The sequence below is a fragment of the Zosterops lateralis genome, assembly GCF_965231275.1.
Source record: "Zosterops lateralis genome assembly, chromosome: 36".
NCBI classification, from domain to species: Eukaryota; Metazoa; Chordata; class Aves; order Passeriformes; family Zosteropidae; genus Zosterops; species Zosterops lateralis.
The window spans coordinates 1,486,763-1,513,882 of NC_139796.1; the positions used below are offsets into that span (position 1 = coordinate 1,486,763).

General features: G+C 56.6%; 1 protein-coding gene across 1 annotated transcript in view; it reads right to left on the reverse strand.

The window, feature by feature from the left end:
* The window catches only part of VAV1 (vav guanine nucleotide exchange factor 1), a gene marked incomplete at its 5' end in the record, with an annotated part of 41,862 nt that extends 15,474 nt beyond the window's left edge, over nt 1-26,388 (reverse strand). Inside the window, 17 exons of the mRNA XM_083881850.1 lie at nt 1,244-1,358; nt 2,887-2,988; nt 3,094-3,203; nt 4,556-4,688; nt 4,948-5,033; nt 7,273-7,359; nt 8,232-8,300; nt 9,224-9,319; nt 12,459-12,555; nt 14,534-14,640; nt 15,855-15,923; nt 16,579-16,668; nt 18,122-18,230; nt 20,043-20,108; nt 21,418-21,476; nt 21,564-21,680; nt 26,185-26,388. Coding sequence (XP_083737976.1) covers nt 1,244-1,358; nt 2,887-2,988; nt 3,094-3,203; nt 4,556-4,688; nt 4,948-5,033; nt 7,273-7,359; nt 8,232-8,300; nt 9,224-9,319; nt 12,459-12,555; nt 14,534-14,640; nt 15,855-15,923; nt 16,579-16,668; nt 18,122-18,230; nt 20,043-20,108; nt 21,418-21,476; nt 21,564-21,680; nt 26,185-26,388 — 1,716 coding nt within the window. The remainder of the gene's footprint in view (nt 1-1,243; nt 1,359-2,886; nt 2,989-3,093; nt 3,204-4,555; nt 4,689-4,947; nt 5,034-7,272; nt 7,360-8,231; nt 8,301-9,223; nt 9,320-12,458; nt 12,556-14,533; nt 14,641-15,854; nt 15,924-16,578; nt 16,669-18,121; nt 18,231-20,042; nt 20,109-21,417; nt 21,477-21,563; nt 21,681-26,184) is intronic.
* Nucleotides 26,389-27,120: the final 732 nt, after the last annotated feature.

Sequence of the window (27,120 nt, forward strand, 5' to 3'; positions counted from 1 at the left end):
TAACTAATGATGAGGGAATTAAACCCTACTTTAATTAATTAACCCATCTCTTAATTATTAAGTAATTAATCCCTATATATCCCTATTAATAATGGGATAATTAGTCTATCTGTTAATTAGTGTTGGGGTAATTAGTTCCTCATCTAATTAATGATATGGTAATTAGCCTCTTCCCTAATTCATGTTGGGGTGATTAGGCTGAGGGTAATTAGCTCATGCCCTAATTAATGATGGAGGAATTGGCCCCAATCCTAATTAATAATGGAGAAATCGCTCCACCGCTAATTAATGCTGGGACTGATTGACTCCTCCCTTAATTACTGCTTGCATTTAATTAGGCTCAGCGGGTTGAGGTATCCCACAATGCCTTGCTCCATATTGGCCATCTTGTATCCCACGATGCCCTGCGCTGTGTCAGCCATCTTGTATTCCTGACGGCTTAGTGTCAGCCATCTTGCATCCCACAATGCTCTGCACTGTGTCAGCCATCTTGTATTCCATACAGCTTAGTGTCATCCATCTTGTATCCCACAATGCCCTGTGTTCTGTCAGCCATCTTGTATTCCCAATGGCTTAATGTCAGCCATCTTGTATCCCACAATGCCCTGCGTTGTGTCAGCCATGTTGTATTCCCTATGGTTTAGTGTCAGCCATCTTGTATCCCACAATGCCCTGCGTTGTGTCAGCCATCTTGTATTCCCTATGGTTTAGTGTCAGCCATCTTGTATCCCACAATGCCCTGCACTGTGTCAGCCATCTTGTATTCCATACAGCTCAATGTCAGCCATCTTGTATCCCACAATGCCCTGCGTTGTGTCAGCCATCTGGTATTCCCTATAGCTTAATGTCAGCCATCTTGTATCCCACAATGTCCTGCGTTCTGTCAGCCATCTTGTATTCCATTCTGTTTTGTGTCAGCCATCTTGTATCCCACAATGCCCTGCACTGTGTCAGCCATCTTGTATTCCCTATGGCTTAATGTCAACCATCTTGTATCCCACAATGTCCTGCGTTGTGTCAGCCATCTTGTATTCCCTACAGATTAGTGTCAGCCATCTTGTATCCCACAATGTCCTGCATTCTGTTAGCCATCTTGTATTCCATTTTGGTTTGTGCCAGCCATCTTGCATTCCACAATGTTCTGTGTTGTGTCAGCCATCTTGTATCCCACAATTCCCCACCCTCCCCCATTACCCTCCTGCTCTAATCCACTGTTTCCTTCCTCCCTGATCCCCTCCCCAATCCCATCATGCCCCTCACCAGTTCCAGCCTTCCCGCAGGTTCCCATGCGCCCCAGGCACTCCTTGTGGGCGGGGGCCCGGCAGCGGCTGCAGCGATAGCCCTGGTAGAAGGTGCCCCTGGGGACACGGGGGGACACGGGGGGGACATGGGGTCATGGTCACAGGGGACACCAGCAGCCATGTCCCACACCCACCTGAGCCCACCCAGGACTGACCAGTCCATGGCTGACCTGAGCCTGTCCAGGACTGACCAATCCATGATTGACCTGAGCCCACCCAGGACTGACCAGTCCATGACTGACCTGAGCCCACCCAGGACTGACCAGTCCATGACTGACCTGAGTCCACCCAGGACTGACCAGTCCATGACTGACCTGAGTCCACCCAGGACTGACCAGTCCATGACTGACCTGAGCCCACCCAGGACTGACCAGTCCATGACTGACCTGAGTCCACCCAGGACTGACCAGTCCATGATTGACCTGAGCCCACCCAGGACTGACCAATCCATGACTGACCTGAGCCCATCCAGGACTGACCAATCCATGACTGACCTGAGCCCACCCAGAACTGACCAGTCCATGACTGACCTGAGCCCACCCAGGACTGACCAGTCCATGACTGACCTGAGCCTGTCCAGGAGTGACCTGAGCCCAGCCAGGACTGACCAGCCCATGACTGACCTGAGCCTGTCCAGGACTGACCAGTCCATGACTGACCTGAGCTCACCCAGGACTGACCAGTCCATGACTGACCTGAGCCCGTCCAGGAGTGACCAGTCCATGACCCGCCCAGGTTGGCCAGCACAGCCCTTGACGCACCTGGGTCTTGCGTCCCACCAGGATCAACCCAACCAGGAGGGTCTCACCTTGGCTTTGGCCCACCCAAGGCTTGGCCCACCTTGGCCTTTACCCAACCTTGACCTTTTGGCTTCCATCCAACCTTGACCCACCTCGGGCTTGACTCACCTTGTTTTCTACTCAACCATTGACCAACCTTGACCCCTTGGCCTCCACCCAACCTTGACCCCTTGGCCTTGACTCACTTTGGCCTTGACCTCCAACCAACTCTTGACCCACTTTGACCTTGACCCACTTTGGCCTTGACCTCCAACCAACCCTTGACCCACCTTGGTCTTGATCCACCTTGTTTTCTACTCAACCATTGACCAACCTTGACCCCTTGGCCTCCACCCAACCTTGACCCACTTTGACCTTGACCCACTTTGGCCTTGACCTCCAACCAACCCTTGACCCACCTTGGCCTTGATCCACCTTGGCCTTGACCCACCTTGCTTTCTACTCAACCATTGACCCACTTTGACCCACCTTGGCCTCCACCCAACCTTGACCCACCTTGGGACCACTCAGAGCTTGACCCCAAGGAGCTCCTTGGCCCCTCCCAGCCCTTGACCGCCCTCCAAGGTGTGACCCAACTTGACCTTGACCTTCCCATGATCCCACCCACCCCCTCCATCACCAACCTCCACCTTGACCCCCCCCAGGCTTGACCCCCTTGACCTCACCACCCCCAAGGGAGTGACCCACCCAGACCTCACCCTCTCTCCCAGAGCCCCCCAGACCCCTCTCCCAGCATCCCCTGTGGCCTCCCCAGGACTGTGGGGGACATAATTTTGGGGTCCTACCTCAGCAACATCTGGCAGGCCTTGCAGGACGTGGTCTCCTCGAAGGAGAACATCTGGAAGTCGTGTCCATCAGCCAGGGCGTCCTCGGGGAAGATGTTGGACCTGCCGGACACGGGGGGGACCTGGGTGAGGTGGGGACAAACCAGGACCCCTGGGACCACCCGGTGGGGCAGGTGTGACCTCCTGGGTGGGGACAGGGCCACCTACAGGGCCATCTCGAACTGCTCCAGCCACTTCTTCTTCAGCTCGCGCGTCTTGAAGAAGAGCTCGTAGTCCTGCAGCCCGGCCGCGTCCAGCAGCACGAAGGTGTGGGACCACTGGGGGGGCGTGGGGAGGGGTCAGCCACGCCCCCAAATGGGGTGGGGTCACATGGGGTCACTGGGGATGTTGGGGTCACATCCCCAACCCCAGGGGCACTGGGTGGTGGGGTGTCCACTGAGGATGTGGACATCAGGGTTCTCCACCAGGGACCAGGTTGTGGGGATTCACTGGGGAATGGGGCTTTGGGGTTCTCCAGGATCTGGGATCCACCAGGGAATGGGGTTTGGAATCCACCAGGGACCAGGATTTTGGGGTACTCCAGGGAGCAGGATCTGGGATCCACCAGGGAACAGGGGTTTGGGGTCCACCAGGGACCGGGTTGTGGAGATCCACCAGGAAATGGGGTCTTGGGGTTCTCCAGGGACCAGGATCTGGGATTCACCACATCTGGACATTTGGGACCACCGGGGGTCAGGATCTGGGATCCACCAGGGAATAGGGTTTAGGGTCCACCAGGGACCGGGATCCTGAGATCCACCAGGGGACAGGATTTTGGGGTCCACCAGGGACTAGGATCTGGGATCGACCAGGGAATGGGGTTTTGGGGTTCTCCAAGGATCGGGATCTGGGAATTCACCAGGGAACAGGGGTTTTGGGGTCCACCAGGAACCAGATTGTGGGGATCCACCAGGGAATGAGGTTTTGGGGTTCTCCAAGGATCAGGATCTGGGATCCACCAGGGAACAGGGGTTTGGGGTCCACCAGGAACCAGATTGTGGGGATCCACCAGGGAATGAGGTTTTGGGGTTCTCCAAGGACCAGGATTTTGGGGTCCACTAGGGACCAGGATCCCAGGATCCATCAGGGAACAGAATCTGACAATCCACCAAGGAAGAGGATCCTGGGATTCACCTGACCTGGACATCTGTGTCCACCAGGGATCAAGATCTGGGGACCCCCCAGGGTGTTGGGGTCCACCCAAATGTCCAGATCTGGACATTTGGGACCACGAGGGACCTGGACATTGGGACCACCAGTGACCAGGATCCTGGGATCCACCAGACCTGGACCTCTGAGGTCACTGGGAAGAGGATCTGGGGACCACCAGGATCTGGACACTTGGGGACACTTGGAACTGGACACTTGTGTCCACCTGAGTCCTGGGATCCCCAAGACTGGACACTTGTCCTTTGGGAAGAGGACCTGGTGACCGCCATGATCTGGACACTTGGGGACACTTGGAACTGGACACAGGTGTCCATCAAGACCCTGGGATCTCCAAGACTGGACACTTGCGTCCACCTCTGTCCTTTGGGAAGAGGACACTGGGACTGGAGGGACGTGGACACTGATGTCCCCAGGGTGCCCCCAGGGTGTCCCCAGGGTGTCCCCAGGGTGTCCCCGGCACCTTCTTGCCGTCGCGGGGCCCGAGGCCCCCGTCCCTCAGCTGGTGGCTCTGCAGGTCCACCACGTCCTTGGTCTCGTAGGAGTCCCCGCGGCGCTTGCAGATGATCAGGGCCTTGTCCAGCAGGAACCCGTACCTGGGGACAGGGACGGTGGTGACACCATGTCCCTGAGGCCACCGCCCACCATCGGGTGTCCCATGGTGTCCCCATGGATGTCCCCATGTCCCTGAGGTGTCCCCAGTGGATGTCCCCATGTCCCTGAGGTGTCCCCAAGATGTCCCTGATGTGTCCCCAAGGTGTTCCTGAAATGTCTCCATGTCTCTGTGGTGTCTCCATGGTTGTCCCCAGGTGTCCCTCAGATGTCCCCAGGTGTCCCCAGGTGTCCCCAGCCCACCTGTCCACCTTGGAGCGTCTCTCGGTGCTGGAGACCTTCAGCTCCCCATCGATCTTGGGGCGCCCAAACTGTGCCAGGGACTGAGGCTGGGACAGGGACAGGGACAGGGGACAGGAGATGTCAGGAATGGGACATCGGGAATGGGACACGGGACAGGATACAGGGGACAGGGGACATAGGACATGGGACATCAGGAATGGGACATGGGACAGGGGACAGGGGACATCAGGAACAGGACAGGGAACAGGGGACATTGGGAATGGGACATGGGACATGGGACATCAGGAATGGGACAGGGGACATGGGACACAGGACAGGGGACAGGGGACATGGGATTGAGACATTGGGACATCAGGAATGGGATATGGGAATGGGACATGGAAATGGGACATTGGGATTGGGACATGGGACACGGGGACATCAGGAATGGGACACGGGACAGGGGACATTGGGACATTGGGATTGGGACAGGGGACAGGGGACAGGGGACAGGGGACAGGGGACATGGGATTGGGAATGGGACAGGGGACAGGGGACATCAGGAATGGGACACGGGACAGGGGACAGGTGACAGGGGACATCAGGAATGGGACATGGGACAGGGGACAGGGGACAGGGGACACATGGGACATCGGGACATCAGGAATGGGACACGGGAATGGGATGTGGAAATGGGACATTGGGATTGGGACATGGGGACATGGGGACATCAGGACATGGGACATGGGAATGGGACACAGGAATGGGACATGGGACACGGGACATCAGGAATGGGACAGGGGACATGGGACACGGGACACGGGAATGGGACACAGAAATGGGGCATTGGGACATTGAGATACCGGAATGGGACATTGGGAATGGAACACGGGACAGGGGACACAGGAATGGGATTTGGGGAATTTGGGGGTCCCAGGAGGGGATTTGGGGTCTCGGGGAGGGGGATTTAGGGGTCCCGCAGGGGCTTTGGGCATCGTGTGGGGGGTTTGGGGGTCTCTGGGAGGGAATTTGAGAATCTTGGGAGGAATTTGAGGGTGCCAGGGTGGAATCTGGGGGTCTGGGGTGGAGGGGATTTGGGGTCCTGGGGGGGATTTGGGTGTCTCAGGGTTATTTGGGGGTCCCAAGGGGGCTTTGGACATCCCAGAGGGGAATTTGGGGTCCCAGGACAGGATTTGGGGGTCCCAGGGGGAATTTGGGGATCCCAGGGTTATTTGGCGTTCCAGGGGGGGGGAATCTGGGGGTCTGGGGGGGGGGGGGGGGGGGCGGAATTTGAGGATCTTGGGAAGGATTTGGGGGTCTCGGGGTGGAATTTAGGGGTCCCAGGGTTATTTGGGGATCCCGGGGGGAATTTGGGGTCCCAGGAGGAATTTGAGGATCTTGGGAAGGATTTGGGGGTCCTGGGGCAGAATTTGGGGGTCCCAGGAGGGGATTTGGGATCCCAGGGTTATTTGGGGTCCCAGAGGGGGAATTTGGGTGATTTGGGGGTCCCAGGAGGGGATTTGGGGTCCTGGGGCAGAATTTGGGGGTCCCAAGGGGGCTTTGGACATCCCAGAGGGATATTTGGGGTCCCAGGACAGGATTTGGGGGTCCCAGGGGGAATTTGGGGATCCCAGGGTTATTTGGGGTTCCGGGGGGGGATTTGGGGAATTTGGAGGTCCCAGGGGGAATTTGGGGGTCCCAGGGGGGATTTGGGGGTCCTGGGGCAGAATTTGGGGGTCCCAGGGGGAATTTGGGGGTCCCAGGGGGGATTTGGGGGTCCCGGGGGGATTTGGGGTCCCAGGGGGAATTTGGGCATCCTGCGGTGGAATTTGGGGGTCCCAGGGGGAATTTGGGGGTCCCAGGGGGGATTTGGGGGTCCCAGGGAGAATTGGGGGGTCCTGGGGCGGAATTTGGGGGTCCCAGGAGGGGATTTGGGGTCCCAGGGGAATTTGGGGGTCCCAGGAGGGGATTTGGGGGTCCCAGGGTTATTTGGGATCCCAGGCGGGGATTTGGGGGTCCCAGGGTGGAATTTGGGGGTCCTAGGAGGGATTTTGGGGGTCCTGGGGCAGAATTTGGGGGTCCCAGGGGGGATTTGGGGGTCTCGGGGGGAATTTGGGGGTCCCAGGGGGGATTTGAAGGTCCCGGGGCGGAATTTGGGGGTCCCAGGGGGGATTTGGGGGTCCTGGGGCAGAATTTGGGGGTCCCAGGGGGGATTTGGGGGTCCCAGGGGGGATTTGGGGGTTCCGGGGGGAATTTGGGGGTCCCAGGGGGGATTTGAAGGTCCCAGGGCAGAATTTGGGGGTCCCAGGGGGGATTTGGGGTCCCGGGGGGATTTGGGGTGCCCACCATGTTGTGCAGGCAGAGCTGGATGCTCGTGAGCTGCTTCAGGGTCTCGTTGTCCCGTTTGACCTCGTTCACACACTGCGCCAGGTCCTGGGGGGATTGGGGGGGGGGCTCCGGTCAGAGACCCCCGAACCCCAAATCCCCTCAAATCCCCCCTAAATCCCCCCCCACAAATCCCCTCAGGACCCCCAAGTCCCCCCCAATTCATCCAGGACCCCCAAGTCCCCCCCCAAATCCCCTCCAAGACCCCCAAATCCCCCCATAACCCCTCTGGACCGCCCCCCCCTCCAAGTCCCCCTAGGATCCCCCCCAATCCCCCCCAAATCCCTCAGGATCCCCCCAGGAACCCCAATTCCCCCCAGGACCCTCAGGACCTCCAAATACACCCACAAAATCACTCCCCAGGACCCCCCAAATGCCCCCCTCCCAATCCCGTCCCCCAAATCCCCCCAAAACACCCCCCAGGACCCCCAATTCCCCCCCTAAACCTCCCAGGGCTCCCCAAATCCCCCCCAAATCCTTCAGGACCTCCCCAGAACCCCCCAAACCCACCCCAAATCCCCTCAGGACCCCCTAGATTCCCCCCAAATCCCCTCCAAATCCCCCTGGGCCCCCCAGAACCCCTAAATCCACCCTCAAGCCCCCAGGACTCCCCCAGGACCTCCAAAATCTCTCCCAAATTCCCCTAAATCCTCCCCAGGCCCCCAAATCCACACTCAAACCCTCCAGGACCCCCAAATCCCCCTTCAGGACCCCCAATTCCCCCCCCAGGACCCCCAAATCCTCCCCAGGACCCCCAAATCCCCCTCAGGACCCCCAAATCCCCCCCAATCCCACCCCCAAATCCACCTAAATCCCCCCCAGAACCCCCAAATCCCACCCAAACACCCCCCCAGGACCCCCAAATCCCCCTTCAGGACCCCCAATTCCCCCCCAGGACCCCCCAATCCCCCCAGCCCCACCCTCATGGCGTCCAGGGCCCCCCTCAGCCGCTCCCGCTCGGCCGCGTCCGGGGTCAGCTTCACCAGCTCCTGGGGCCAGAGGTCAGGTGTGCTCAGGTGAGTCACAGGTGTGTCACAGGTGTGTTATAGGTGTGTCCCCATGTCCCCAGGTGTGTCCCGGGGTGTCCCCAGGTGTGTCTCAGGTGTGTCTCAGGTGTGTCCCAGGTGTGCCCCCAGGTGTGCCCCAGGTGTGTCTCAGGTGTGTCCCCAGGTGTGTCCCAGGTGTGCCCCAGGTGTGTCTCAGGTGTGTCCCCAGGTGTGCCCCAGGTGTGTCTCAGGTGTGTCCCAGGTGTGTCCCCAGGTGTGTCCCAGGTGTGTTCCCAGGTGTGTCCCAGGTGTGTCCCAGGTGTGTCTCAGGTGTGTCCCAGGTGTGTCCCAGGTGTGTTCCCAGGTGCATCCCAGGTGTCCCCAGGTGTCCCCAGCCGTCTCAGGTGTGTCCCCATGTCCCAGGTGTGTCCCCAGGTGTATCACAAGTGTCCCCAGGTGTGTCCTCCGGTATCCCTCAGGTGTCCCCAGGTGTGTCCTCAGGTGTCCCCAGGCATGCCCAGGTGCGTCCCCAGCTGCCCCCAGGTGTGCTCTGGGTGTGTCCCCAGTTGTCCCACCCATCCCAGCTGTCTCCAGGTGTGTCCCCAGGTGTGTCCCCAGGTGTGTCCCTATGTCCCACGTTTGTCCCCAGCTGTCTCAGCTGTCCCCAGGTGTGTCCCTCCTCTCCAGGTGTGTCCCCAGGTGTATCACAGGTGTCCCTAGGTGTGTCCCCAGGTGTGTCCCAAGTGTGTCCCCAGGTGTTTCCCCATGCCCCAGGTGTGTCCCAGGTGTGTCCCCAGGTGTGTCCCCATGCCCCAGGTGTGTCCCAGGTGTCCCAGGTGTGTCCCAGGTGTGTCTCAGGTGTGTCCCCAGGTGTGTCCCCATGCCCCAGGTGTGTCCCCATGCCCCAGGTGTGTCCCAGGTGTCACCTGGAGCAGCAGGTGGTATTTCAGCACCCTCTGCATGGGCACCATCAGCAGGTCCCGCAGGGAGAAGCGCCCGTTGTTGGCCCTCTGGGAGCACTCCTGGGGACAGCGGGGACAGTTTGGGGTCATTTGGGGTCAATTTGGGGTCAGTTTGGGGTCACCAGGGACATTTGGGTCAGTTTGGGGTCACCAGGGACAGCTGGGGTCGGTTTGGGGTCAGTTGGGGTCAGTTGGGGTCATTTGGGGTCATTTGGGGTCATTTGGGGTCAATTTAGGGTCACCATGGAAATTTGGGTCAGTTCGGGAAATTTTGGGTCACCTGGGGACGGTGGGGACATTTGGGGTCAATTTGGGGTCAGTTTGGGGACATTTGGGGTCAGTTGGGGTCAGTTTGGGGTCACCGGGGACATCGGGGTCAGTCTGGGACATTTGGGGACATTTGGGGTCAGTTTAGGGTCAGTTGGGGACATTTGGGGTCAGTTTTGGGTCATTTTGGGACAGCTGGGGTCGGTTTGGGGTAATTTGGAGTCACTTTGGGGTTATTTGGGGTCAGTTTGGGGACGGTTTGGGATCATTCAGGTCAGTTTGGGGTCAGTTTAGGTCAATTTGGGTCAGTTTGGGTCAGTCTGGGGACAGTTTGGGGTCAATGGGATTTGGGTAATTTGGGGTCCGTTTCAGAACAGCTTGGAGTCATTTGGGGTGTTTGGGGTCACTTTGGGGTCAGTTGGGGACATTGGGTCATTTAGGGTAATTCGGGGTTATTTGGGGTCATTTGGGATCATTTTGGGGTCACCAGGGACATTGGGGTCGGTTTGGGGTCAGTTGGGGTCACTCTGGGGTAATTTGGGGTTATCTGGGATCATTTGGGGTCATTTGGGGTCAGTTTGGGGTCAGTTTGGGGTCAGTTTGGGGTCAGTTTGGGTCAGTCTGGGGTCAGTTTGGGTCAGTCTGGGGACAGTTTGGGTTCACCAGGGACATTGGGGTCGGTTTGGGGTCAGTTTGGGACATTTGGGGTCAGTTTTGGGTCATTTGGGGTCAGTTTGGGGCCAATTTGGGGTCATTCAGGTCAGTTTGGGGTCATTTGGGGTCAATTTAGGGTCACCATGGAAATTTGGGTCAGTTGGGGTAATTTTGGGTCACCTGGGGACAGTGGGGACATTTGGGGTCAATTTGGGGTCAGTTTGGGGACATTTGGGGTCAGTTGGGGTCATTTTGGGGTCACCGGGGACATCGGGGTCAGTCTGGGACATTTGGGGACATTTGGGGTCAGTTTAGGGTCAGTTGGGGACATTTGGGGTCAGTTTTGGGTCATTTTGGGACAGCTGGGGTCAGTTTGGGGTAATTTGGAGTCACTTTGGGGTCATTTGGGGTCAGTTTGGGGACGGTTTGGGGTCATTCGGGTCAGTTTGGGGTCAGTTTAGGTCAATTTGGGTCAGTTTGGGTCAGTCTGGGGACAGTTTGGGGTCAATGGGATTTGGGTAATTTGGGGTCCGTTTCAGAACAGCTTGGAGTCATTTGGGGTGTTTGGGGTCACTTTGGGGTCAGTTGGGGACATTGGGTCATTTAGGGTAATTCGGGGTTATTTGGGGTCATTTGGATCATTTTGGGGTCACCAGGGACATTGGGGTCGGTTTGGGGTCAGTTGGGGTCACTCTGGGGTAATTTGGGGTTATCTGAGATCATTTGGGGTCATTTGGGGTCAGTTTGGGGACGGTTTGGGGTCAATTTGGGGTCAATTTAGGGTCACCATGGAAATTTGGGTCAGTTGGGGTAATTTTGGGTCACCTGGGGACATTTGAGGTCAGTTTGGGTCAATTTGGGGTCACCAGGGACATTGGGGTCAGTTTGGGGCAATTGGGGACAGTTTGGGGTCAGTTTGGGGTCACCAGGGACATTTGGGGTCAGTTTGGGGTCACCAGGGACAGCTGGGGTCGGTTTGGGGTCAGTTGGGGACATTTGGGGTCAGTTTTGGGTCATTTTGGGGCAGCTGGGGTTGGTTTGGGGTCATTTGGGGTTATCTGGGATCATTTGGGGTCAGTTTGGGGTCGGTTTGGGGTCATTTGGGGCGGTTTGGGGTCCGTTTAGGTCAATTTGGGTCAGTTTGGGTCACTGGGGTCAGTTTGGGGACATTGTGGGTCATTTGGGGTCATTTGGGATCAGTCTGGGGTCATTTGAGGACAGTTTGGAGTCAATTTGGGGTCAGTTGGGGTCATCAGGGACATTTGGGGTCAGTTTGGGGTCACCAGGGACATTTGGGGTCAGTTTGGGTCAGCTGGGGACATTTGGGGACATTTGGGGTCAGTTTTGGGTCATTTTGGGACAGCTGGGGTCAGTTTGGGGTAATTTGGGGTCACTTTGGGGTCATTTGGGGTCAGTTTGGGGACGGTTTGGGGTCATTCGGGTCAGTTTGGGGTCAGTTTAGGTCAATTTGGATCAGTTTGGGTCAGTCTGGGGACAGTTTGGGGTCAATGGGATTTGGGTAATTTGGGGTCCGTTTCAGAACAGCTTGGAGTCATTTGGGGTGTTTGGGGTCACTTTGGGGTCAGTTGGGGACATTGGGTCATTTAGGGTAATTCGGGGTTATTTGGGGTCATTTGGATCATTTTGGGGTCACCAGGGACATTGGGGTCGGTTTGGGGTCAGTTGGGGTCACTCTGGGGTAATTTGGGGTTATCTGAGATCATTTGGGGTCATTTGGGGTCAGTTTGGGGATGGTTTGGGGTCATTCGGGTCAGTTTGGGGTCAGTTTAGGTCAATTTGGGTCAGTTTGGGTCAGTCTGGGGACAGTTTGGGACATTTGGGGTCAGTTTTGGGTTATTTTGGGGACAGCTGTGGTCGGTTTGTGGTAATTTGGGGTCACTTTGGGGTCATTTGGGGTATTTTGGGGTTATCAGGGATCATTTGGGGTCAGTTTGGGGACGGTTTGGGGTCATTCGGGTCAGTTTGGGTCAGTTTGGAGTCAGTTTTTTAGGTGTTTTGCGGTGTTTTGGTGTGTTATGGGTTGTTTTGGTTGTTTTAGGGTGTTTGGGGTGTTTTGGGGTGTTTTGGGGGTGTTTTTGGGGTGTCTTTGGAATCTTTTGGGGTGTTTTGGGGTTTTTGGGTCGTTTTGAAATATTTTGGGGTTTTTGGGGTGGTTTTGGGTTGTTTTGGGGTGTTTGGGCTATTTTGGGGTGGTTTGGGGGTGGTTTTGGATGTTTTGGGGGTGTTTTGGGGGTGTTTCGGGGTGTTTTGGGCTCACCTGGAGCTTCATGCGCAGGTCGGTGCAGGTGGAGAGCTGGTCCAGGCGCCGCGCGGCCGCCTCCACCTGGCTGCAGTACCGGCCGTAGAGCAGGAACCTGCCAGGGACACAAAATCCACCCAAATTCACCCCAAATCCACTGAAATCCATCAAAAATCCATCAAAAATCCATCAAAATCCATCAAAAATCCATTGAAATCCACCCAAAATCTGCCCAAAATCCACCCAGCTGCAGTACCGGCCATAGAGCAGGAACCTTCCACAGACACAAAATACACCCAAATTCACACAAATTCACCCAAAATCTGCCCAAAATCCACTGAAATCCGTCAAAAAATCCATTTAAATCAACTCAAAATCCAGCCCAAAGCCACCTGGCTGCAGTACCAGCCAAAGAGCAGGAACCTGCCAGGGAGACACAAAATCCACCCGAATTCACCCAAAATCTTCCCAAAATCCACTGAAATCCACCCAAATCCAACAAAATCCACTGGAATTCATCGAAAATCCATCAAAATCCACCCAAAATCTGCCCAAAATCCACCTGGCTGCCGTAATGGCCGTAGAGCAGGAACCTGCCACAGACACAAAATACACCCAAATTCACACAAATTCACCCCAAATCTGCCCCAAATCCACCCAAAATCCACTGAAATCTGTCAAAAATCCATCGAAATCCACTCAAAATCCACCCCAAATCCATCCAAATCTGCCCAAATCCATTGAAATCCATCAAAAATCCATCAAAATCCACTGAAATCCATCAAAAATCCATCGAAATCCACCCAAAATCTGCCCAAAATCCACCTGGCTTCAGGAACGGCCATACGGCAAGAACCTGCTGTGGAGACCCAAAATCTGCCCAAATTCACCCAAAATACACCAAAATTCATCAAAAATCCACTAAAATCCATTGAAATCCTTCAAAAATTCATTTAAATCCACGCAAAATCCACAGAAATCCACCCAGCATCTACGGAAGCAGTGGCATAGAGCAGGAACCTGCCAGGGAGACCCAAAACTCACAGAAATCCACCCAAATCCATTAAAATCCTTCAGTAATTCATTGAAATCCATCAAAAGTCACAGGAATCCACCCAACATCTATGGCAGTACTGGCTGTAGAGGAGGAACTTGGGGTGGACACCCAAAATCTGCCCAAATTCACCCAAAATCTGCCCAAAATCCACTGAAATCCATCAAAAATCCGTCAAAATCCATCAAAAATCCAAAAAACTCCATCAAAAAATCCACACAAAATCAATCCAAATCCACCCCAAAATCCACCCGGCTGCAGGAACGGCCATGGAGCAGGAACCTGCCAGGGAGACCCAAAATCTGCCCAAATTCACCCAAAATACACCAAAAATCAACAAAATTCACCAAAAATCAACAAAATTCACCCAAAAATCCACTCAAAATCTGCCCAAATTTGCCCCAAATCCAACAGAATTCACAGAAATTGCCCCCAAATTTGGCCCCAAATCCTCCCGAATTCCAGTCCGAACACACCCGAAATCCACCCAAAATCCATCAAAAATCCACACGAAATTTTAACAAAAAAATCCATCAAAAATCCAACAAAAAAATCCAACAAAAAATCCAACACAAACGCAACAAACAATCCAGCCAAAATCCATTGAAATCCACCCCAAATCCACAAAATCCACCCTAAATCCACCTAAATCCCCCCAAATCCATCCAAAATCCATAAAAATTCACCCAAAATCCACCCAAATCCACCTAAATCCCCCAAAACACCCCCAAATTCCCCCCAGCACCCCCCAAACACCCCCCCAAATCCATCCAAATCCCCCCCCAAAACCCCCCAAACACCCCCCCAAATCCATCCAAATCCCTTCCAGTGCCCCCCAAATCCCCCCAAATGCCCCCTAGGAACCCCCCGGGAGCCCCCCAAACCCCCCAAACACTCCCCCAAATCCCCTCCAGGACCCCCCAAAATCCCCCCAAATCCCCCCCAGGACCCCCAAAATCCCCCCAGAACCCCCAAACACCCCCTCAAATCCCCCCAGGACCCCCCAGATCTCCCCCAGGACCTCCCAGACCCCCCGTACCTCTCCTTGTACTGCAGGAACAGGGGGGGCAGCGCCCGGCCCGCCCCGCCCCCCCCCAGCGCCCCCCGCAGCTCCCCCAGGAAACGGCGGTGCAGCTCCAGCAGCTCCTGCGGACTGGGGTCACTGGGAGCACTGGGATGGGGGACTGGGGGGACTGGGACGGGGGACTGGGGGCACTGGGAGGACTGGGAGCACTGGGAGAGGGGACTGAGGGGGTTGGGGGGGCTGGGATGGGGGACTGGGGGCACTGGGAGCACTGGGATGGGGGACTGGGGGGACTGGGACGGGGGACTGGGGGCACTGGGAGGACTGGGAGCACTGGGAGAGGGGACTGAGGGGGTTGGGGGGGCTGGGATGGGGGACTGGGGGCACTGGGAGCACTGGGAGAGGGGACTGAGGGGACTGGGGGGACTGGGACGGGGGACTGGGGGCACTGGGAGCACTGGGATGGAGGACTGGGGGGACTGGGAAGGCTGGGAGGGGGGACTGGGGGGACTGGGATGGCACTGGGGGCACTGGGAGCACTGGGAGGGGGGACTGGGGGGACTGGGATGGCACTGGGAGCACTGGGACGGGGGACTAGGGGGGACTGGGAGCACTGGGAGAGGCGACTGGGGGCACTGGGAGGGCACTGGGAGGGCTGGAGGGGGTTACTGGGAGCACTGGGAGCACTGGGATGGGGGACTGGGGGGGCTGGGAGGGCTGGGACGGGGCACTGGGGGCACTGGGAGGGGGACTAGGGGCACTGGGAGCACTGGGAGGGGTTACTGGGAGCACTGGGAGGGGGACTGGGAGCACTGGGAGCACTGGGGGGGTTAATTTGGGTTAACTGGGCAGAGTACTGGGAGAAGCGTGCAGGGTTACTGGTGTCACTGGTCAGTGTCCCTGTCCCTGTGTCAGTGTCACCTCCACGTTACTGGTGTCACTGGTGTCACTGGTCGGTGTCACTGGTGTCACTGATGTCACCGGTGTCACTGGTCATTGTAACTGGTGTCACTGGTGTCACTGGTCAGTGTCCCCGTGTCCCCCTGTCCCCTGTCCCCTGTCCCGTGTCCCTGTCACCCCCACGTTACTGGTGTCACTGATATTACTGGTGTTACTGGTGTCACTGGTGTAACTGGGAAGTGTCACTGGTCAGTGTCCCCATGTCCCCATGTCACTGTCACCTCCATGTTACTGGTCAGTGTTACTGGTCAATGTAACTGGTGTCACTGGTGTCACTGGTGTCACTGGTCAGTGTCCCCTGTCCCCGTCCCTGTCACCTCCACGTTACTGGTCAGTGTCTTGTCAGTGTCCCCTGTCCCTGTCCCCATCCTGTCACCTCCACGTTGATGAAGACGCTCTCCATGTCCCGCGGGCTCAGGAAGTGCCGCAGTGGCCGCAGGAAGTGCTGGGGACACCAGGGGACACCGGGGGACACCGGGGGACACCGCGCCTTACTGGGAGCACTGGGAGCACTGGGAGGCCGCGTGCGGCCACCTCTGTCCCCAGTGTCCCCTGTGGCTCCAATGTCCCCCAGTTGGCAGAGGGACTCCAGGGTCTCCAATGTCCCCAGTGTCCCCAATGTCCCCAATGACCCCAATGCCCTCACTGTCCCCACTGTCCCCAATGTCCCCACTGTCCCCAATGTCCCCAATGTCCCCAGAGTGTCCCCACCTGGCAGATGGCCTCCAGGGTCTCGGTGTACCCAATGTCCCCGCTGTCCCCAATGTCCCCAATGTCCCCAATGTCCCCAATGTCCCCAGTGTCCCCAATGTCCCCAATGTCCCCAATGTCCCCATGTCCCCATGTCCCCACCTGGCAGATGGCCTCCAGGGTCTCGGTGTACCCCAGTGTCCCCAGTGTCCCCAATGTCCCCAATGTCCCCATGTCCCCATGTCCCCACCTGGCAGATGGCCTCCAGGGTCTCGGTGTACCCCAGTGTCCCCAGTGTCCCCAGTGTCCCCATGTCCTCATGTCCCCATGTCCCCACCTGGCAGATGGCCTCCAGGATCCCTGTGTCCCCAATGTCCCCAATGTCCCCAGTGTCCCCGCAGTGTCCCCACCTGGCAGATGGCCTCCAGGGTCTCGGTGTACCTCTCCTCGGTCTGTCTCAGCTCCTGCAGGCAGCACAGCCGCCGGTCCACGCCGCCCTTCTGTGGGGACACGGGGACATGGGGACAGTCACCGCGGTGCCCGGGGGGACACAGGTGTGTCTGGAAGTGACACAGGTGTCCAGGAGGTGACACAGGTGTGTGCAGAGGTGACACAGGTGTGCAAAGGGGACACAGGTGTCCAGGAGGGGACACAGGTGTTTGGGAGGGTGGCACAAATGTTCAGGGAGGGGACACAGGTGTGCAGAGGGGACACAGGTGTGTCTGGAGGGGACAGAGACATGTCTGGAGGGGACACAGGTGTCCAGGAGGTGACACAGGTGTGTGCAGAGGGGACACAGGTGTCCAGGAGGGGACACAGGTGTGTGCAGAGGGGACACAGGTGTCCAGGAGGTGACACAGGTATCCCAGAGGGGACACAGGTGTCCAGGAGGGGCCAAAGTGTCCCAGAGTGGACACAGGCGTGTCTGGAGGGGACACAGGTATCCCAGAGAGGGGACACAGGCGTCCAGGAGGGGACAAAGGTGTCCCAGAGGGTGACACAGGTGTGCAGAGGGGACAGAGGCATGTCTGGAGGTGACACAGGTGTTTGGGAGGGTGATACAAATGTTCAGGGAGGGGACACAGGTGTGCAGGGGAGGGACAGGTGTCCAGAGGGAGACACAGGTGTGTCTGGAGGTGACACAGGTGTCCCAGAGGGGGACACAGGTGTGTAAAGGTGACACAGGTGTGTCTGGAGGTGACACAAGTGCGTCTGGAGGTGACACAGGTGTCCCAGAGGGGGACACAGGTGTGTAAAGGTGACACAGGTGTGTCTGGAGGGTGCTCCCCAGGTGGTTTTGGGATGTCCCAGGTGATTTTGGGGAGATCCTGGATGTTTTTTGGGGTATTTCAGGTATTTTTGGGGGTTCCCAGATGGTTTTGGTGGGTCCTAGGTATTTTTGGGAGGGTCACAAGTGTTTTTTGGGACTCCCAGGTATTTTTGTGAACTCCTAGGTATTTTTTTTCCGGGTCCCAGATGTTTTTGAGAATTCCCAGGTGTTTTTTGGGGACTCCCCAGGTACTTTTGGGGTGTTTCAGGTATTTTTTGGTGGGTCACAGGTATTTTTTGGGGAGGGTCAGGGTATTTTTGGTGTGTCCCAGATATTTTTGGGGACTCCCAGGTATGTTTTGGCGGGTCCCAGGTATTTTTGGGAGAGTCAGGGTATTTTTGGGGACTCCCAGATATTTTTGGGAAGGCCCCAGGTATTTTTAGGAGGGTCCCAGGTACTTTTTTGGGTTCCAGGTATTTTTTTGGGTGGTCCCAGGTATTTTTGGGGAGGGTCAGGGTATTTTTTGGGGTCCCAGGTATTTTTTGGTGTGTCCCAGATATTTTTGGGGACTCCCAGGCATGTTTTGGTGGGTCCCAGGTATTTTTTGGTGGGTCCCAGGTATTTTTGGGAGGGTCAGGGTATTTTTTGGGGGTCCCAGGTGTTTTTTGGGGGGTCACACCCACCGGGGCCGGGGGGGTCTCGACCCTCATCAGGTCCTCGTAGATGTCGTCGCCGTCGTCCCCCTCGGCCTCCACACAGTCGTAGAGGTCATCGTCCTCCTCGGCCGTGTCACTGCGGGGGGGACAGCTGGGGACACCCCGGGACACCCCCGGGACACCCCAAAGCCCCCTCATTGTCCCCAAATCCTCTGTGGGTCCATAACGTCCCCAAATGTCCCCCAAATATACCCCCATTAATGTCCCCCAATGGTTCCCAATGTCCCCAAATGTCCCTTATTGTCCCCAAATCCTCCGTGGGTCCATAATGTCCCCAAATGTACCCCCTGTACCCCCATTAATGTCCCCCAATGTCCCCAAATCCCTGATTGTCCCCAAATGTCCCCAAATATCCCTTATTGCCCCCAATGTGCCCCCAATGTCCCCAAATGCCCCTGATTGTCCCCAAATCCTCTGGGCCTCCACAATGTCCCCAAATATCCCTGGTACCCTTCCGTACCCCATTGATGTCCCCAGATGTCCCCCCAATGTCCCCAAATGTCCCTGGTTGTCCCCAAAACCTCTGTGGGTCCATAATGTCCCTAAATGTCCCCAAATGTACCCCCTGCACCCCATTTGTGTCCCGCAATGTCCCCAAATGTCCCTGGTTGTACCCAAAACCCCTGGGGGTCCATAATGTCCCCAAATGTCTGCAAATGTACCCCCCATACCCCCATTAATGCCCCCCAGTGTCGCCCAATGTCCCTTATTGTCCCCAAATGTCCCCCCAATGTCCCTGGTTGTCCCCAAATCCTCTGTGGGTCCATAATGTCCCCAAATATCTCTGGTACCCCACTGCACCCCCATTATTGTCCCCAAAACCCCCCCACTGTCTGCAAATGTTCCTTATTGTCCCCAACCCCCCTCAATGACCCCCACAAATGTCCCCAAGCTCTCCCAGTGCCCCCAGTATCCCCCCAGTATCCCCCTATACCCCATTAATGACCCCCAAATTCCCCAGTGTCCCCAAATGTCCCTTATTGTCCCCCAAACCCCCCAATGACACCCCAAATGTCCCCAAGCCCCCCCAGTTCCCCCCCAGTATCCCCCAGTCCCTCCCAGTATTCCCAGTATCCCCCTCCCAGTCCCTCCCAGTATTCCCAGCATCCTCCCAGTATCTCCCAGTATCCCCCAGTCCCTCCCAGTATCTTCCGGTTTCCCCCCCAGTTTCCCTCCCAGTACCCCCCAGTATCCCCCCCATATCCCCCCAGTATCCTCCAGTCCCTCCCAGTCCCTCCCAGTATCCCCAGTTTCCTCCCCAGTATCTCCCAGTATCCCTCCCAGTATCCCTAGTCCGTCCCAGTATCCCCAGTTTCCCCCCCAGTATCTCCCAATATCCTCCCCAGTATCCCCCAGTATCCCCCCAGTATCCCCCCAGTATCTCCCAGTATCCCCCCCAGTACTCCCCACTATCCCCCCAGTATCTCCCAGTATCCCCCCCAGTTCCCCCAGTACCCCCCCAGTATCCCCCAGAACCCCCCCAGTATCCCCAGTTTCCTGCCCAGTATCCCCAGTTTCCTCCCCAGTATCTCCCAGTATCCCCCATTTCCCTCCCAGTATCTCCCAGTATCCCTCCCTGTCTCTCCCAGTCCCCCCAGTACCCCCCCAGTATCCCCAGTTTCCTGCCCAGTATCCCCAGTTTCCCCCCCAGTATCCCCAGTTTCCTCCCCAGTATCTCCCAGTATCCCCCATTTCCCTCCCAGTATCTCCCAGTATCCCTCCCTGTCTCTCCCAGTCCCCCCAGTTTCCCCCCCAGTATCCCCAGTTTCCTCCCCAGTATCTCCCAGTATCCCCCATTTCCCTCCCAGTATCTCCCAGTATCCCCCACAACCCCCAGTATCCCCCATCCCTCCCAGTCCCCCCCAGTATCCCCAGTTTCCCCACTCACTCGATGAGGTCGGACAGGCCGCTGTAAACGTCCTCGTCCCCAACACTGTCCCCAGACGGGAATGGCCTGAGGGACATGGCCAGACACCAGTGACCATCGGGAATGGACACCAGTGACCATCGGGAATGGACACTGGGGACTGGACACCGGGGACTGGACATCAGTCACCCTCAGGGACTGGACAGCAGTCACCCTCGGGGACTGGACAGCAGTGACCCTTGGGGACTGGACAGCAGTGACCCTCAAGGACTGGACACTGGAGACTAGACACTGGGGACTGGACACTGGAGACTGGACACTGGGGACTGGACATCAGTGACCCTCAGGACTGGACACTGGGAACTCAACAGCAGTGACCTTTGGGGACCAGATACTGGGGGCTGCACACCAGGGACCGGACACCAGTGACCCTCAAGGACTGGACACTGGAGACTGGACACCAGGGACTAGACACCAGTGACCCTTGGGGACTGGACACCAGGGACTGGCCCCAGGGGACTGGACGTCACTGACCCTCAAGGGACTGGACATTGGAAACTGGACACAGGGGACTGGACATTCAGGACCCTCAGGGTGTGGACACTTGAGAATCTCAGGGATGGACATCAGTGACCCTCAAGGATTGAACAGCAGTGAACCTCAGGGAGTGGACATCAGGGAGTGGACACCAGTGACCCTTGGGGACTGGACACCAGGGACTGGACACAGGGGACCGGACACCAGTGACCCTCAAGGACTGGACACTGGAGACTGGACACCAGTGACCCTTGGGGACTGGACACTGGAGACTGGACACTAGGGACTGGACACCACTGACCCTTGGGGATGGACACCAGGGACTGGACACCAGGGACCAGACATTCAGGACCCTCAGGGAGTGGACATTTGAGAATCTCAGGGATGGACATCTGAGACCCTCAGGGACTGGACATTTGGGTCCTTAGGGACTGGACATGTGGGAATGGACATTTGGGACCTTCAGAGACTGGACATCTGGACATCCTGGGGGCTGGACATCAGGGACTGGACACCAGGGACTGGACACCTGGGAGTCTCAGGAATGGACATTTGGGACCCTCAGGGACTGGACACCTGGACCCTCAGGGACTGGACACCTGGACCATCAAGGACCAGACATGGATCACTCATTGAGGGGACTGGACACCTGAACTGGACACTTGGTCCCTGCTCCCATCAGGGACCGAACACTGTGGTCACTCAGAGAGAGGACTGGACACCTAGACCCTCAGAGACTGGACACTGTGGTCACCCAGAGAGGGGACTGGACACCTGGACCCTCAGGGACTGGTCACTCAGAGATGGGACTGGACACCTGGACCCTCAGGGGCCGGACACCTCTGTCCCGTCCACTCACGTGAATCCTTTGCTCTGTGCAATCGGGGTCCAGGAGAGCGTTGAGAGCGTCTCGATCACCTGGGGACACACAGGTGACATCGGGGGTGTGACACACAGTGAGGTGTGACCCTGACCCCCCCAGGACAGCTGGACCCTTGACCACACCTTGCCGAAGTCCTGGACGTCGAAGAGGTCGAAGGCGCCGAAGAGCCGGTGCTTGGGGAGCCCGAATTTGTCAGCGCAGGCGGTCAGGAAGGTGCGGATGTTCCTCAGGCACAGGAACTGCGGTGGCACCGTCACCGTGTCACCAGTGTCACCAGTGTCACCATTACCAGTGTCACCGTCACAGTGTCACCCATAATCCCCACCCAGTGTCACCCCTGTGTCATTGTCACAGTTACCAGTGTCACCATCACCAGTGTAACCATCACTGGTGTCACCCGCAATCCCCCCCGGTGTCACCATCACCAGTGTCACCGTCACCAGTGTCATTGTCATCAGTGTCACTGTCACCAGTGTCACTGTCACCGTGTCACCAGTGTCACCAGTGTCACTGGTGTCACTGTCACCAGTGTCACTGTCACTGGTGTAACCTGCCATCCCCTTTAGTGTCACCACCACCAATGTCACTGTCATCGTGTCACCGTCACTAGTGTCACCATCACCGGTGTCACCGTCACCAATGTCACCATCACCAATGTCACCGTCACTGGTGTCGCTGTCACTGGTGTCACCTGCCAGCCCCCCCATTGTCACTGTCACCAGTGTCACCATCACCAGTGTCACCGTCACCGGTGTCACTGTCACCAGTGTCACCCGCCATCCCCCCCAGTGTCACTGTCACCAGTGTCACCATCACTGTGTCACTGTCACCGTAGTCACCATCACTGGTGAAACCCGCCATACTCCCCAGTGTCACTGTCACCATCACCGATGTCATCGTCACCATGTCACCATCACCAGTGTCACTGCTACCAGTGTCACCATCCCCACTGTCAGTGTCACCAGTGTCACCATCACTGGTGTCACCCGCCATAACCACCATCATTGGTGTCACTATCACCAGTGTAACCGTCACTGGTGTCACCATCACCGGTGTCACCGTTTACCAGTGTCACTTTCACTGGTGTCACCATCACCGGTGTCACCTGCCATCCCTGCCCATTGTCACCCCTGTGTCATTGTCACCATCACTGGTGTCACTGTCACCAGTGTCACCATCACCAGTGTCACCATCACCGGTGTCACTGTCACTGGTGTCACTGTCACCAGTGTCATCCGCCATCCCACCCAGTGTTACCATCACCTGTGTTACTGTCACTAATGTCACTGTCACTGGTGTCACTGTCACCAGTGTCACTGTCACCAGTGTCATCGTCACCATGTCACCGTCACTGGTGTAATCCACCATACTCCACAGTGTCACCATCATCAATGTCATTGTCACTGATGTCACCGTCACCAGTGTTACTGTCACCATGTCACCGTGACTAGTGTCACCGTTACCAGTGTCACCATCACCGGTGTCACTGTCACAAGTGTCACCTGCCGTCCCCCCCAGTGTCACCGTCACCAGTGTCACCGTCATCGGTGTCACTGTCACGAGTGTTACCTGCCATCCCCACCCAGTGTCACCCCTGTGTCATTGTCACTGTTACCGGTGTCACCATCACCAGTGTCACCGTCACCAGTGTCACCATCACTGGTGTCACCTGCCATCCCCCCCAGTCTCACCATCACCATGTCACCATCACTAATGTCACCATCACCAGTGTCACCATCACTGGTGTCATCCTCACCAGTGTCACCTGCCATCTCCCCCAATGTCACCCCTGTCATCCCTGTCATTGTCACCCTCAAAATCAGGGCTGTCATCTCTCCACAGTATTGACCGCCGTTGTCACCAGTGGTGACACTGGCACTGTCACCATCCCTGTCACCAACACTGTCATTGTCATTGTCCACCCCATGGATGTTGCTGCCATCATCACTGTCACCAGCACTGTTGTTGTCATTGTCCCCCTGCCAATGCCACGTTGTCCCTGTCCTTGTCACCCACTTGGCGCCATCACCACCACCATGATTGTCACCATTGCCAGCATTGTCACTGTCACCCCTGTCAACATCACCACCATTGTCACCACTGTTGGCACTGGCACCACCACCATCTCTGTCACCAACTCTGTCACCGTCATTGTCACCCTTGTCAACATTATGATTTTCCCTGTCACCCCCGTGGCACTGTCATTGCCAAGATGGCCACCATCAACACCATTGTCCCTGTCCCTGTCACCTCCTTGGCACCAATGCCACCATCGTCACTGTCATTGTCACCATCACCACACTGTCACTGCCCTCATTCTCACCAGCCCTGTCATTGTCACCATCAATGTCACCATCATCACCCCCATTATCCCATTGTCATCATTGCCCCATTACCCTCAATCCCACCAGCCCTGTCATTGTCACCATCAATGCCAACAGCCTCAGTGTCACCATCATCACCCCCATTGTCTCATTGTCATCATTGCCCTGTCACCCTCATTCACATCATCATTGTCATCTTTGGCCTGTCACCCTCATTCACACCAACCCTATAATTGTCACCATCAATGTCACCATCATCCTCATTGCCCCATCATCATCATCATCACTTTGTCACCCTCAATCCCACCAGTCCTGTCATTGTCACCATTGCTGCCACCATCACCAACAGCCTCAATGTCACCATCATCATCATCCCCATTGTCCCACTGTCATCATTGCCCTATCTCTCTCAATCACACCATTGTCACCCTCAATGTCACCATCACCAACAACCCCAATGTCCCCTCACCATCCCCATTGTCCCCATCAAGGCCAGCGCCCTCATCCCTATCCACCATTGTCACTGTCATTGTCACCATCAATGTCCCATCATCATCTCCATTGTCCCCATCATGGCTACCCCCCTCACCCACACCCATCATTGTCCCCATCGATGTCATCATTGTCACCCATTGTCATCATCCCATTGTCCCCATCATGGCCACCACCCTCATCCCCTTCCACCATTGTCACCATCAATGTCCCCTCACAATCCCCATTGTCCCCAGCATGGCCACCACCCTCATCCACACCCATCATTGTCCCCATCAATGTCATCACTGTCACCCATTGTCATCATCCCATTGTCCCCATCATGGCCACCACCGTCATTCCCACCCACCACTGTCACTGTCATTGTCACCATCAATGTTCCCATTACCATTCTCTTTGTCCCCATCATTGCCACCACCCTCATCTGCAACCATCATTGTCCCCATCAATGTCATCATTGTCACCCATTGTCATCATCCCATTGTCCCCATCATGGCCATGCCCACTCACCATTGTCACTGTCATTGTCACCATCAATGTCCCATCACCATCCTTATTGTTCCCATCATGGCCACCACCCTCATCCACACCCACCACTGTCACCATCAATGTCCCCTCACAATCCCCATTGTCCCCACCATGGCCACGACCGTCATCCCCACGGACCATTGTCACTGTCATTGTCACCATTACCATCCTCATTGTCCTCGTCATGGCCACCACTCTCATCCGTACCCATCATTGTCCCCATCAATGTCATCATTGTCACCCATTGACATCATCCCATTGTCCCCACCATGGCCACCACCGTCATCCCCACCCACCATTGTCACTGTCATTGTCACCATCAATATTCCCATCACCATCCCCACTGTCCCCATCATGGCCACTCCCCTCATCCACACCCACCATTGTCACTGTCATTGCCACCATAAATGTCCCATCACAATCCCCATTGTCCCCACCACTGCCACCACCGTCATCCCCACCCACCCCTGTCACTGTCATTGCCACCATTGTCATCATCCCCATTGCCACCAACAATGTCCCCATCATCATCCCATTGTCCCCATCATGGCCACCACTCTCATCCCCACCCATCATTGTCCCCATCAATGTCCCCTCACAATTCCCATTGTCCCCACCATGGCCACCACCCTCATCCACACCCATCATTGTCCCCATCAATGTCATCACTGTCACCCGTTGTCATCATTCCATTGTCCCCATCATGGCCACCACCCTCATCTGCACACACCAGTGTCACTGTCTCCGTCACCATCAATGTTCCCATCACCATCCTCGTTGTCCCCATCATGGCCACCCCCCTCATCCACACCCACCCCTGTCACTGTCATTGTCACCATCATCATCCCCATTGTCCCCACCATGGCCACCCCCCTCATCCACACCCACCACTGTCCCCATAAGTGTCATCATTGTCACCCATGGTCATCATCCCATTGTCCCCACCATGGCCACCACCCTCATCCACACCCACCATTGTCACTGTCATTGTCACCATCAATGTTCCCATCACCATTCTCCTTGTCCCCATCATTGCCACCACCCTCATCTGCCCCCATCATTGTCACTGTCATTGCCACCATAAATGTCCCATCACAATCCCCATTGTCTCCATCATGGCCACCACCGCCATCCCCATCCACCCCTGTCACTGTCATTGTCACCATCATCATCCCCATTGTCCCCACCACTGCCACCACCGTCATCCCCACACACCATTGTCACTGTCATTGCCACCATTGTCATCGTCCCCATTGCCACCAACAATGTCCCCATCATCATCCCGATTGTTCCCATCATGGCCACCACCCTCATCCCCACCCACCCCTGTCACTGTCACTGTCACACCTCCCATGTCCCTCCCTGTACCAACCTCCCCTGTGTCCCCCCGGGCTCTCACCTGTGACATCTGTGGCCGGGGACAGATGTCGCGGGAGGGGACGGCACGGGGCAGGAGGGCGTTGAGCAGGTGGCACAGCAGGACCCCGTCCCGCAGCGCCTGCGCCAGGTCCCACACCTGTCCCCCGGGGCTGCTGGCCCGGTGACCCGCCGGCAGGACACGCGCGGCCACCAGCCAGTGGGCACACTGGCGCCACACCTCCATGGGGACACGGGGACACCCGATGGGGACACCTGGCGGGACGGACTTCGGTGGAGGTGGGTCCTGGTGGGATGAATTTTAATGGAGTTGGGTCCTGGCAGGGTGAATTTCTATGGAGTTGGGTCCTGGCAGGATGAATTTCTATGGAATTGGGTCCTGGTGGGATGAACTTCGATAGAGTTGGGTCCTGGTGGGATAAAATGTGGAGGAGCTGGTGGAAGTGAGTCCTGGCAGGATGAATTTCAATGGAGCTGGGTCCTGGCAGGATGAATTTCTGGGGAGGAGTCAATGGAAGAGCTGGCAGTTGATGGAGATGAGATCCCAGTGGAGGTGAGATCCTGATCTGGAGGTCAGTTCCTGGTGGAGGTGAAACTCTAGTGGAAATGGGATCCCAGTGGAGATGAGATCCCGGTGGAGGTGAGATCCCGGTGGCGGTCAGATTCTGGTGGAGGTGAGATCCTGAATGAGATCCCAGTGAGGGTGAGATCCCAATGGAGGTCAGATCGCAGTGCAGGTGAAATCTCAGTGGAAATGAGATCCCAGTGGAGATGAGATCCTGGATGAGATCCCAGTGGAAATGAGATCCTGGTGGAGCTGAGATCCCGGTGGAGATGAGATCCTGGATGAGATCTCAGTGGAGATGAGATCCCAATGGAGATGAGATCCCGGTGGAGGCCAGATCCCAGTGGAAATCAGATCCCAGTGCAGGTGAGCTCCCGGTGTCACCTCCCCTGT